Raw genomic sequence first — 12219 nt, 5'->3', positions numbered from 1 at the left:
TGCATTACTGTGGTTAAACAGGAAATGGAGATAAACAGTGTTTCCCTTAAGGAGAAAATGTCTGAAAAACTCAGACGAATCACTGAAAACTAAGCTGAAGGGATCAGAACCAAAACATGGGAGATTTTTATTCATTGTGATCAGGTTATTTAGTCATTTAACAAAACTGCAGTTGATATCACATCGCCTCCTGTTTCATTTGGTCTCTAATACTTCTGTTTATGATAAATAGTGATGTGGCATTTACAAATGACATTGAAATAGATTTCTGGTCATATTGAGAGGTCATTTCTAGCAGGTAGCAGCCGGGCTCACCTGATCAGTTCCAGAACATTTTAACAGTCATCCCACATTATGCAAAAAAACACGCTGGCTTCCCGGAACCGGGTCCAGCAGCGTGAAGAATTACCTAAGCGCTCACTCTGTCCACTTCAAATCCGTTTGACCTCAAGCGTCCAGAGTCTCAGTTTGGCCCAACTCACTCATACATAATCCCCTGTAGCTGCCGCGTCACTCGTCTTTGCGTTTCTGCTCTTTGCAAGCCCGCGACGCCATGAGTTTGAAGAAGAGCGCGGGCCACAGTGTGCGGAGATAGATGGCCACCGTGGGCAGGGGTCCGGCCAAAACCACGTCTTTGCTCTTCAGACGGACGGCCTTCAGAACCTCGTGTGCCACATCTCTGGGTTCCCATCCCGACGCCGTGGTTTTATCCATAACTGGATGTTAATACAGAAAAACAGTTCAGATACTTTCATCAAGTCATTTGACAACTGCTCCATCCTTTTAAATCTACTCCTCCGGTCAATAAGGCAGTGATTACTCTTTGAATGCCTCACCTCCATACTTGGATCCATCTCCAGTTACAGCATTGACAGACAGGTTGGTTCTGATGTACCCAGGGCTGATCACCGTCACTGGGATACCCAGGTGCCCCATCTCTGCCCGCAGGCAGTCGAAATAGGCCTGAGTGGCATGCTTAGAAGCTGCATCTGATCGTATGATTTAAGAAAAAGACAAGATATTGGCGCTTATTTTACATAATGTTGTCCTGAAGGAGTAAAACTAAAAATGCTTACAAGCAGATCTGTGAGGAATGCTGATCTTTCCCTGGACGCTGCTGATGACGACGATGTGGCCGCTGCGCCTCTGAACCATGGCGGGCAGGAGAGCTGCAAAGACAACAATAATGCATCATGTTGACACAGTTTTCTTCAGCTTCTCACTCTTTAAGAGTTTGCTTTCAAACTGGGTTTAGGACACTTGTAGACAAAGGAAAAAAAACTTCCAAAAACAAAGCTGTGTATGTTGCTGGTGAGAGTTAATGGCAGGAGCTAAATACAGGTCAATCTTGGAAGAAAACCTTAAGACTAGTTCAGAGTCTTGCCATCCAACACTACAACCAATAGTTTAGATCAAAGCATGTTCATGGCCTAATCAAAGTTTCAGCCTAAATCCTGTTAAGAATTTGTGACAAGACTGCTCACAAACACTCTGAACTCTGGCTGCACAAAGAAGAAAAACCAAAATTTCAGTATGTATTTGTGTAAAGCTGCATGAGACGGAAAAATGATAAGTGGTTCTACAAAGTATCAACTGAGCAAAGGATAAATATGAATAGAAGCCACACTTATAGAATAGAAGCCACCAAAATAATTAGTGTGTTAAAAGTTAGTGATATGGATCCTTTCGCAGAAAAAAATTGATCTAATTGCTTCCATATTCAGCCTGATGTCAAAATGTAGGCCGTAAAAATGAAATGGATGTTAGATAATCCACTCAAACTCTTTACCAACCTTGAGTGAGAGAAATGGGACCAAAGTAATTGGTCTCCATAACATCTCTGTGAACAGACATGTGGGTGTCCAGTATGCTGCCACGGTAACTGATTCCTGCGTTATTAATGAGGACGTCCACATGTCCGTAGCATTTCAGGATCTCCTCTGCAGCTTTGCCCACAGAGTCTGCTTTGGCCATGTCGAAGACAACGGAGCAGGGAGCGAAAGTCTGCAGGATGAACAAAACAGATGGCAAATCAAACTGTTCCCCTCGAGATTAGAGAATGTTGCCCTCTCTCACTAAAACAACAGTACAGACTTTAAAAGTAATTATACCAGTTTCCCCTTTTATGCGACAAGATACAACTTGATGAGAATAAAACCTCACAGCTTGTATGGACGTCTGCCTACCTGGCGCTGAGCGTCTGCTGAGTTTCCACTGAGCTCCTGCACCACCTCTTGCAGGCGACTTGCGTCTCTTCCACACAGCACAAGCCGAGCGCCTGCAGTGTGGAAGACTCGTGCACATTCTACACCATAAAAAATAAAAAATAAAGAAAAAATAGTTAGCTATTGTTAGGAGACTTTGTCCTGATCATCTGAAGTGAAAATGAATGAAAGGTTGACCTCTTCCAAGCCCAGAACTGGCTCCTGTGATGACCACGACTGCACCCTGGACGGACGCTCCCCGTCTGAGGCGGAGAAGGATCTGGAACACCAGCAACACTCCCACACTTGCTATAACCAGAGGAAGCACTGCTCCTCCCATGGTGCACTTTGTGTCTGATGATAACACTTCCTGTTGGTAAATTAATGCATTTAATCTATTTGAACAGAAAGTGCAGTAACCAGCAAAAGACGTGCTTCAAAGTCCTCAAGTGCTGTACAGAAGTCAATAAATTTCCAATAATAATACTTACACAGTTTCACTGGTTAAAAAGAACTTCAATGCATGAAACATAAAGAAAGAAACATGAAGTTGCCATTCAGGGAAGAAACTGCCCTGAATCATTACTCCATCCGTCTTTAGGAGATGCTCTGCCTCCAGCTGGGCATTTTTAGGCATCCAGAATTTTCTGTGATGCAAGGCAGGAATTACAACACTCACCCCCTTGGAAGTAAGCATGCTCTGTGGGAGAAAAATGATTTCAACCACCACCCGCTTTTTAAGGAAACCATTCTAATGCTTCTAATTCAATCAGGGTTAAAAGAAAAAAAAAGGAAATGCTGCTCTGTCATCATTGACACTCTGAGCCATTTGAAGGACAATTAAAAATGATGCAAATACAATACTTTGTTTCAAGGCTAAAACAAAGTGAAGTTGAGGGTCACTTTGCAACTCGAGGCAAATTAAAGCAGTAAAGTTGATGCAAAATAAGATTGACTAATAATGATAACGATTTGACTAATAATAATAGTAATGATGAAACACTATTTGATATAAAGTACTTCACATCTGAGACACAGTTTTCCAAGATATTAACAGATGGACTTGACTAAGAAAGCAAGTTCCCTCTAAAAGGTGTTTGAGTCATCACTGGAGAAGGAAGACCTTTAGTCTATCAGAGGCAGCAGAGGTGATCATGTTTTTATTAATCATTTTAACATGTTGAAATGTATAGCAGGCTTTTCATTACATGCTGACAGGGGCGTGCACGACTCTCATGAACCCAGTTTATCTCTACAGACTAAAACAGTAACGCGAACTTCAGCTGCAATCAAATAAGCTTGAGGGCAGTTGACAGCTTGTCAGCTTAGGTTTAGTCGGAAACTCACCTGGATTGATTTCGAGGGCTACAGAAGAGCGAGGGGCGCGCGAGTAAAACGCATCACTTCCTGTTTGGTCGAAAACCATCCGCGTGTTTCTCCACGGGCTGGATCGGTCTGCGCACAGGCTGCCGCGCAGGATTGTGGGAAGCGTAGTTTGGCGTCAATGACATTTATGAAGAATGTCATCGATACAAGCGAGCTTCTCGTTGTTGTTGTAGTTGTAGTTTAAAACAAATAGTTTATCGTTTTCGTTTGTTGGTGGATCAGCTGCCCACAAAGACTAATTAATGTTTTGGATGGTTGGGACATGCTGTGCTCAGAAATATCAGATCAAATGTCTCTCTATAAACTCTTTGTGGACTGCAACATTTTCCTGGATAGTTTTGGTTGCAAAGCATCTAAGAAAGAATTAACTCACCATTCCTCCCCTAATTTGCAAAGGTTGTTTCCCAGAATGCACAGAGGCGTTGCTGCAGTAAAGGGGCGCATAACAAAATTCTAATGTATTTACATTTTAAACTAAGAGGATATTTAATTGCTCTCCATCTTCCATCAGCCTATGTATTTGACAGCAAAGGTTCACGTGAGGACTAATGTGTTGAATCCCTACATTTGAATACGTCAGGTGTAGCAAAATGGAAAGAGGCTGCTTTCCTTCATTATTATAAGGAAAGCAAAAATAGAGCCTAGACATGATGCTGCCACCACCATGCTTGACAGCTGGTCATTAGGTCTGAAAGCCTCCCCTTGAATCCTCCTAACACACTTCTCGTCTTTATGGCCAAAAAGCCCAATTTTTGTCTTATGTGACCATCAAACTGTACTCCAGAACTCTTAGCACAGGTGCAACTGAAGTTGCGCTTCAAGGTGAAGCTTTTGAAGGAGGGGGTTATTTTTGGTGGCTGCCCTCCCAGTCCATGATGACGTTAAACTGTTTTTAGGAAGATCCGACTTATGGACCCTTCTATTCCTGAAGGTCTGGTGTCGGATGGTATAGAACTAGTTTTTTCAACAGGACAATTATAAACGTAACATCAAAAGTGGTTCTGGAATAACAGAAGGACATTGATGCTCTGATTAAAAGCTTGTATTGTTTTGATCATATTTGGCTAAAGGAAGCTCAAAAACAAATGTAAACGAGTGCACCAATTCCCCGTGTTTAATGAGTTATTTCAGCTGTCTATAGGAACTAAACCTCACATATGACTCTAGTTTCTAGAGAAAAGTCAACACATTTATGTCTGAATTCTGTTTTATTCCATTTACTTCCCCTTAGCTTTAGTTTTCTGTTTACAGCTTCTCAGGTCAGTGTAACGTCTACAGCATTCAACAGCGTCTGGATTGTGACTCCCCTTAATGTTAATGTAATGTACAGCTGCATCAGCTCCTCATGTGACCTTAATTTGATTCATTAAAACCAGTTCACTGGAGCAGGACAATCAGTGATTCAGCTTCTTGCTCTTTTCCAGACATCAGAGGGAATCGATTTAAAATGGGGGGAAGAAAAATACAGAAAAGTACGTTTGAAATATCCTAATGTTTAATGAAACTGTGGTGTAATGATCAGCGACAAAGGAGTACAGCAAAACTTCGAGGGAAAGGAAAAAAGAGCCTGGTACATAAAACACATTGTCCAATTTCAAATCCAAAGCGATTCAGTCCAGAGGAACTGCAGCCATTCCCTTTTGGTTGAACCCGTTCGTTGTGTGTCGGGGCCAAAGGTGGAGAGGAGAAGGGAAGTGGCACAAAATGACTATGTGTTGTCGTCACTTAGAAGTAAAGGAAAAGAACTTCTCTCTAGTTTTCACTATATCCCTCTGATCAGAGTTTACATGGAAGTGCCCGCCACATGTGGCGCTAGCGGCTGAGCCTCCCACTTGCAGGTTCTGTTGTTATGGTTGATTTTTTTTTTCTCTGTTTTCATGGTTTTTTTTTTTATTTTAACTTCTCTTCAGAGCGCGCTCATACCGCATAGAGTTCATAGATCTTCTTGACGCAGTACGCCAGAGCAGCCAGCGCTATCGTGTTATGGAGTCTCTTTCTGTGGACGTCATCCCTGCGTACCAAAACCACTGGAGTCGACGAGGTCAGCGTATGCAGGGGCAGCCGTGAGAGTTTTTGGCTGTCATATTCCACCTGGTACTTGCAGCAGGGGTCAAACTGCCACGAGATGCCATAGAGCGCGGCGCAGGCCACACTGAGGGCGCCGGCGGGCAGCGCCACGTAGCGCGAGTACTCGATGGGCAGCGAGAGCGGCGTCAGGAGGCACACCGTGCCCGACAGCACGGCCGTCTTGTGCAGGCAGTTCCCCACCGTGATCCAACGGGCCGTCTCGTCGCCGATCCGCGTGGGCTCGATGACGATGTATTTGCACTGGGCCTCCAGCGCCTGCTCCAGCTCGTACTCAAACTGGTCCTGTGCATTCTCTCCGTTGTAGATCTCGTGCACGATGTAGCAGTTCGAGTCGGCCATCACTGCCCTGCGCAGAAACAGATCGGGGTGTTGGGGAGGGGGAAATGTGAGTGGCTAGGATAATGCAGGAATTATAGGAATTGCTTGAAAGTAGCTTTGCCTCATCAATTTTTTATTTGGGATCAGAATTTTCCCTTCACAAAAATTCCCTCTCATAAAATATACACCTCTGACCTGACCCCACCTGTTGCTATATATTAGCAACAGGTTACTTATTGATATGAATATTGCGAACACTTGATATTGTGACAATATAATGTAAAGCTTCAGCTTATTGTGCCACGTCTATCTGGTCGTCAACATTAAGTCCTTAGTTAAATCCACTCGTTTCTTTCATGTTTAGAAAAAATGTATTTGAAATGTTTATGACTGTTTTTTACTAAATACACAGGGCAAAGTTTTTCAACCATCACTGGCTTGAAAGAGATCTTAAAGTAATAATTCTTTTTCTACTTAATTTTATTTATATAAAGAAGTTAGTCATAGCTGTGGTAAAAAATTAATCTGTTTCTGATGATTTGAATTTTATGTAATCATTTACTCAGAGAACAAGCAGACCCAAACATGTCAAAGCAGTGGATGAGAGTGCAACACGTTGAGAAATTATGTTATTAGCTTATTGCAATCAAGAGTTAATCCAATCACTATAAATAATTAGTGGGTATTACTGCTTGACGAACTTGGAACAGTTAAGTCGGGTTTGATGTGATTCTCAGATCCAAGTTTGGACTTCAGAGGGTAAACAAGCACAGCATAAACAAACATTGGTTTTCTGTCATCCGGTTTAGCTCATACTGGGAGTTCTGGGAGCCATCAGAAGTGGCTGATGAAGCAAACAATGAGGTTGGACAACTCTATATTTCTGGGAATCATATTAGCCCCACTTGTTTCTGTTTCTATTTACCATAAAAATTAGCAGACAGCACAAATACAGTCAGTAGTTTACACAACTCTATAAGCTTTGCAACCTAGAATTTGTTAATTTATCACAAAATATTTTTTGCATCCACAAGGTCTATTGGTTTCTGCAAATATCTCCAACGGCAGCAGCAAGCAACTGATTGCAGATTACTGCGAAAAACTACTGCTTTACGTCCCATGCTGTCCAATTCACTGACATTTATTCTAACCAATGAAAACAAAACAATCAAAGATCAGTTGCATAATGTTTGACATTTGGGAAGTTAACCATGTTTTTGTGATTTTGGATTATAACTTTTCACAGCATTTAATGTAAATCAATTTGAGAATTTCAGCTTTCTAGGACCAACATGAATTATGTGGCTGGCTAAATTTCAAACAGAATGTTGACATTATGCAAGCTGCACGAGGACAGCCCATTAAATATTGCAACAAATGGTTCTTTCTCATAGCAATACTGCAAATAGTAAAACTACAAAGAGGATTTTGACTTGATAAATGGAGCAGCTCTTATGTCATTTAAATGTTTTTTTTTTCAGGTAAAATTGTATACCTCAATTCAAAATTGAAGCTCGTGCACTATTTTGATTCATTACAGCGTTTCATAATAAATATGAATATGTGGAAGTAGCTAAAATTATTTTTCAAGTAAAATATATATGGCATAGCAAGGCTATTAAAACATATTTTAATAAATGAATAAAATACAACGTATCGTGAAGATCATAACACATTCGAGCATTTTATGAACAAACCTACTGCAACCTCATGTGAAGTGGTGACAAATAAATTTGCTCTATTGCATTTTGATTTCACACCGAGATCCTCCAGATCCCGCCGAGGAAATATCAAACTCTCAACATCAAACGATTAAAACTCATCCAAGTGTAATGGCAGAAGGTTGTTAATCGTGGGTGACAGTCTACATATTCCCCGACGATTTTAACCAGGAACATAATGTCCCCGAGCGGCGGCTAGATAAGCACCTCAGTCGCCTGTATGCTTAAAAGTTTGGAGGACTGTCCAGTTAAGTTCAGGACCGTATTACTTTCCCAGCCGCGGACTCTCGCAGCCCCGCCAGACCTCAAACCAAGCGTCCCCCCCGGTACAACATACTAGTCTCCGAACAGACTCATGCTGAAATGCAACTTCTCTCCACATTTGCAACAGTTTGCCCGAAATACTCCGAATATCACTCGAGCAGCTAGTTTGTTTTTCTGCTAACCACGGTAGCTAACGACAGCTAACCATGGCTAAAAAAAAAATAAAATTTCTCTCGTTGGCGCAAAACTTTTGAACCCCGAATAAGGTGCGTATTCGAGAACTGGATATGGCATTAACAAAACTCTATATCCTGCATAAATAAATTGACATTAAAGCCAAAATTTGGAGTAACTGACCTCTCCCTGCTTACTGGGACACCGCGCCTCCTTCCCAGCGACGCCATGTTGGAAGATACGACTGTGATTTCGGTTGACGTACAGTCGCGCTCAGCAGTTTGGGTGTTGTAGTGAATGAAATTGCGGAATGTGTGGGTATGGCTTATTTGCTGAACTACAGTTCCCATGATGCATTGAGGTTACGTGTACTTGCTATACGTATTTTGTAACAAGTTTGAGAGGTCAGGCGAGATTCTTTATTAAACCTGTCGAAAATAACTAAAGTAAATCTACTTAATTTGACAAAATAGAGTTTACTACACTGCATAAGCTAAAAAGGAGAAAAAAAGATTTTAAATCTGTAGTCATGCAAACAGAACATGGACATATAGTCTCTAGGAGCAGAATATGGCATATCGTACATACCCGCTATCTTCTATTGGTTTGCGGCTTTATGAGTATATTTCTGGACACTCACCCATATTGTGCTGTGTGGATGTGTGCGTGTGTCAGGCTTCTGTCCGCCTGTCGTTACCCGACGCTCTGTGGATGCAACAAAGATAAAGGCTACGCACAGGAATGTGAGATCGCTTTGAACCACACGCTGCGCAGCGAACAATAATGTGACAGGTTCAAGTTGCAGCCAGCGTGACGCACGCATCACGTATCAATACAAATAAGACTTCATGCTATATATAGCTGCAAGGCTAAAGTGTTAAATTTCTAATTTCCGAGTTAATATTCTCAAACTCTTTTGAAGGTGCATTTTTAATACCTTAATACTATTTGAAATACTCCAGACATGCATAAAATAATATACATTACTTCCAGATTGACGTCAGTTAGGATGACCAAGAAAACATTTCTATTTGCTGAAAGTTTCTCAAAATAGTTTGCTGCTGGGATTCTGACCAATGTTTATTGGCTGCCTTTTCCCCCCACAAAACCTTTTTCTGACTTTGTGATGACCACTTTTTGCCATTAATGTTATTGTCCTTAAGCCACTTCTTAACTCATCTGGTAGCATGTTTATTGGCCCATCTATGTCCAAGTTTCAGCCCTAATGAGATCTTCATCAAATTGAAATTTCTACAACCTTTAGACCAGGCTTGTCAAAGTCCAGTCCTCCAGGGCCACTGTCCTGCAGTTTTTAGATATACCACTAGTACAAAACACTGGAATGAAATGGCTTAATTACCTCCTCCTTGTTCTCCAGAGTCTTGCTAATGACCTAATTATTGTATTCAGGTGTGATACAGCAGAGGCTCATTTAAAAGTTGCAGGGCAGTGGCCCTCCAGGACTGGAGTTTGAGACCTAGACGCACACTTTTCAACAAATCCACAAACTGACCTGTGACGAGTAGATGAGTCATTTATTCAGAACAAGTAGAGAGAAAACAATATCAAGTATGAAACAGCGTAACAGGAACATGTGGACAAATCTGTCAGACTGAGCCACCTGCTCAGAGCACATATCAGGCATTGTTTTAACAATACAAAACAAATATTACAAAAATACCCAAAGAAACCCACATAAAAAAGACAAAAAAAAAAAAAAAATAATGCCTTGGCCAGTTCATAGCCTTATGCCACCAAATGAAAGTTATACAAAAAGGGATTTTTATTGCAGTTGTCAGTAGAAAGTGTTTTGGAGTGTGTCGAGTTAGCCTGAGGTATTTGTCTCCTCAACACCGACGATTGTCTACAGCAAAATCTCAAATTCTCAGTTTTTTTTTTTCTGTGGTGAGAAGAGAAAGCTAATTTTCCTGAATTGGAGAGTAAGAATTAACACACTTTAAGAAATAAAAAAAAAATGCCCTGAATCTAAAGAGTGTCGCTACTGATGCTGGTTTGAGCTGAAGTAAATATAGATATCCCCGCGAAAGTGTTGACTAATAGCAGTGTCTCTAACCTCAAGTTCTTGTATCACAGTCAGAATAGATATGTTCAGTTTGCACTTCTGTAGTCAAACTGTTTCCAAAAATATTTTTAAAAAAGATAAAGGGAAATAAAGTAATCCCTAATGCATCTTCTTCAGTCAAAGAAATTATAGCCGGGTTTTAAAAATGTCTTTTCATCCAAGACTCTTCAGTAGTAGCACTACTTTATTGTACTAAGAGAAAAATGAGTAATATTGGAAAATATTAAAAGTAACATGATTTTAAAACATTATAAGTGTAACTGTGACAGTTTCTCTTCATCTGAGTACTGCAAAAAGACACAAAGTCAGTCTTATCTTGTAGTGAAAAGGAGGACATCAATTTGTTGTAAGCAACTTTTGCTTCAAGTCAGGGGTGGGGTGACGTCCTGGAAGGACAAGCCACCACCTTTGGGCTGCTTTGACTCTGCAAGTCGAGATCGCACGATTTACTCCAGCGGTCCGCGTCCACCCGACGCTACAGCTCTGGTTTGAGATCACCTGCGTTCACTTGGTTTTGCGTTTAGCAATGCTTCAGAGGTTTCTCTTGTTGCATCCTGGAAACCTCCCGCCTAAAACTTACTGCACACAGTCTCTGTGTTCAAGTCTTTTTGCTTGTCCTGTTGGGTCATTGATGGATGTGTTCAACGTACTGAGGCTGAGGGTTCTCTTTGACATATTTCTGGATATACCAGCAGGTCAAGTGAGCTTTCAGGTCCTCCTCCACCACAAAATCCATGGCTGCCTGAAATTAAACAATGACAGAGGTTGCTAAATGTTACAAGGATCTAAACTGAAACCATGTCAGGTGAGAATAAGCTTGAGTTTATTAGGCATAAAATATGTACGAATATGTAGAATAGCCTATATCCTGGAACTTATCTGAAGAGGCATGCCATCATTTACTCTTTGAAATATAAGGGCAAAGTGGTTGGAAATCAACAGATAAGTGGTTGGCTAAACACAATCAACCTTCTCCAATTTTCTATCGCTTATAGGAAATACCTGGAAAAACGTTTGGTTGCAATTCCCCACAAAAAACCTTAATGAAAGTGAAAATAACAAATCCACAAATTTTAACCTTGGCCAGGTGTTTGGCAATTCCTCTCCCTCTGTAAGCATCTGGAACCTCTGTGTGTTGTAAATCCACCGTCTTCTTCCCAACGTATTCGTACAGGAGGACCGCTCGATCGTGGGATCCTGAGAACACACACATTTTTTTTTTTGTGTGAGGATTGTTTCGAGGACTACATCCATTTAATCGGATCAGACAAACTGCATGAGGTAAAAGAATGATAGAAATATATTTGATCAAACTTTTTGGGAAGTAATTGACATGTTTATATGTTGCTAAAGCATCCCCATTCCCATCCCAACCATCCTGCCCTGGACAACTTCTCATATGGCCCGTGCAAAAATAAAAATCACAAGTGTGCTAAGCAGATATGATGTTAGGCTTCTGGAGAAAAGTCCTGCTGCTACTCAACAAAATGAGGAAAATAAAGCTCATCATTCACAACAATGCACGAAGCAACCTCTTAAGAGTTAAACATCTTTACAGACCCTTTGATTTCAAGAAAAAATGGGTCTGATTAGGTTATTGATTGAGTTTATTAGTCAAGAAGCCTCTGGAAAAGTCCAGCTTTTGTGAAGCTCCACTGTCATGAGCTGAAGAAAGCAGCTGTGCCTGAAATGGCAGCTGGAGTCCTTCACGAGGGGGAACGACAACAATGTTAGCAGAGCAGGAAGCTAACGATACAAAGCTAACGCCTTGAGCCAGCCCGGAAACTCAGAGCCTACCGTTCAGCCTTATGACAAATTGCCGACGCTTTTTATCGTGCTCCACCTGAATCTGAGAGCTGCTCGCCTCAAACGAGTTGGCCTGAGCCATTTTGGCAGAGCTGTGGGTCTGCTGGGCTTTCTCTGCTAAACAGAAATGGCTACACGAGACGATGATGACGAACGGGTCGGAGGAAAACACTCC

At 41.4% G+C, this 12219-nt stretch overlaps 3 protein-coding genes across 3 annotated transcripts; all 3 read right to left on the bottom strand.

Moving 5' to 3' along the window:
• Window positions 1-103: 103 nt before the first annotated feature.
• dhrs7b (dehydrogenase/reductase (SDR family) member 7B) lies at window positions 104-3627 on the bottom strand. Its single transcript, XM_055035305.1, has 7 exons — window positions 3552-3627; window positions 2403-2574; window positions 2187-2305; window positions 1794-2004; window positions 1077-1169; window positions 837-989; window positions 104-716 (listed from the first exon to the last, which is right to left on the bottom strand). Exons 2-7 carry the CDS (start codon window positions 2542-2544, stop codon window positions 511-513), a joined length of 924 nt encoding a protein of 307 aa, XP_054891280.1. The 5' UTR covers window positions 2545-2574; window positions 3552-3627; the 3' UTR covers window positions 104-510.
• Window positions 3628-4779: 1152 nt separating this feature from the next.
• Window positions 4780-8509, bottom strand: tmem11 (transmembrane protein 11). The gene is made up of 2 exons (XM_055035302.1): window positions 8339-8509; window positions 4780-6024 (listed from the first exon to the last, which is right to left on the bottom strand). The coding sequence occupies exons 1-2, from the start codon at window positions 8503-8505 to the stop codon at window positions 5508-5510; spliced, it is 684 nt and encodes a 227-aa protein (XP_054891277.1). The 5' UTR covers window positions 8506-8509; the 3' UTR covers window positions 4780-5507.
• Window positions 8510-9671: 1162 nt separating this feature from the next.
• Window positions 9672-12213, bottom strand: natd1 (protein NATD1). The gene is made up of 3 exons (XM_055035301.1): window positions 12036-12213; window positions 11317-11435; window positions 9672-10980 (listed from the first exon to the last, which is right to left on the bottom strand). Exons 1-3 carry the CDS (start codon window positions 12124-12126, stop codon window positions 10864-10866), a joined length of 327 nt encoding a protein of 108 aa, XP_054891276.1. The 5' UTR covers window positions 12127-12213; the 3' UTR covers window positions 9672-10863.
• Window positions 12214-12219: the final 6 nt, after the last annotated feature.

This window comes from Poeciliopsis prolifica, unplaced genomic scaffold (genome assembly GCF_027474105.1).
Source record: "Poeciliopsis prolifica strain line A6 unplaced genomic scaffold, Auburn_PproV2 SCAFFOLD010, whole genome shotgun sequence".
In the NCBI taxonomy this organism is placed as follows: domain Eukaryota; kingdom Metazoa; phylum Chordata; class Actinopteri; order Cyprinodontiformes; family Poeciliidae; genus Poeciliopsis; species Poeciliopsis prolifica.
The sequence above is the reverse complement of the archived record's forward strand: the minus strand, read 5'-3'. Positions and strand labels throughout refer to the sequence as shown.

What these genes read in the sequence shown, in the direction of transcription:
- tmem11 (XM_055035302.1), bottom strand. Translation starts at nt 8,505, where the DNA reads ATGGGAACTGTAGTTCAGCAAATAAGCCATACCCACACATTCCGCAAT. An exon ending in GTCCCAGTAAGCAGGGAGAG is followed by an intron (nt 6,025 to 8,338) that starts GTCAGTTACTCC and finishes GTTTCTGCGCAG; the next exon opens with GGCAGTGATGGCCGACTCGA.
- dhrs7b (XM_055035305.1), bottom strand. Translation starts at nt 2,544, where the DNA reads ATGGGAGGAGCAGTGCTTCCTCTGGTTATAGCAAGTGTGGGAGTGTTG. An exon ending in CAGTTCTGGGCTTGGAAGAG is followed by an intron (nt 2,306 to 2,402) that starts GTCAACCTTTCA and finishes TTTATGGTGTAG; the next exon opens with AATGTGCACGAGTCTTCCAC. An exon ending in TCCCATTTCTCTCACTCAAG is followed by an intron (nt 1,170 to 1,793) that starts GTTGGTAAAGAG and finishes TTGTCTTTGCAG; the next exon opens with CTCTCCTGCCCGCCATGGTT.
- natd1 (XM_055035301.1), bottom strand. Translation starts at nt 12,126, where the DNA reads ATGGCTCAGGCCAACTCGTTTGAGGCGAGCAGCTCTCAGATTCAGGTG. An exon ending in ATTTGTCATAAGGCTGAACG is followed by an intron (nt 11,436 to 12,035) that starts GTAGGCTCTGAG and finishes GTGTGTTCTCAG; the next exon opens with GATCCCACGATCGAGCGGTC. An exon ending in TTGCCAAACACCTGGCCAAG is followed by an intron (nt 10,981 to 11,316) that starts GTTAAAATTTGT and finishes GTTTAATTTCAG; the next exon opens with GCAGCCATGGATTTTGTGGT.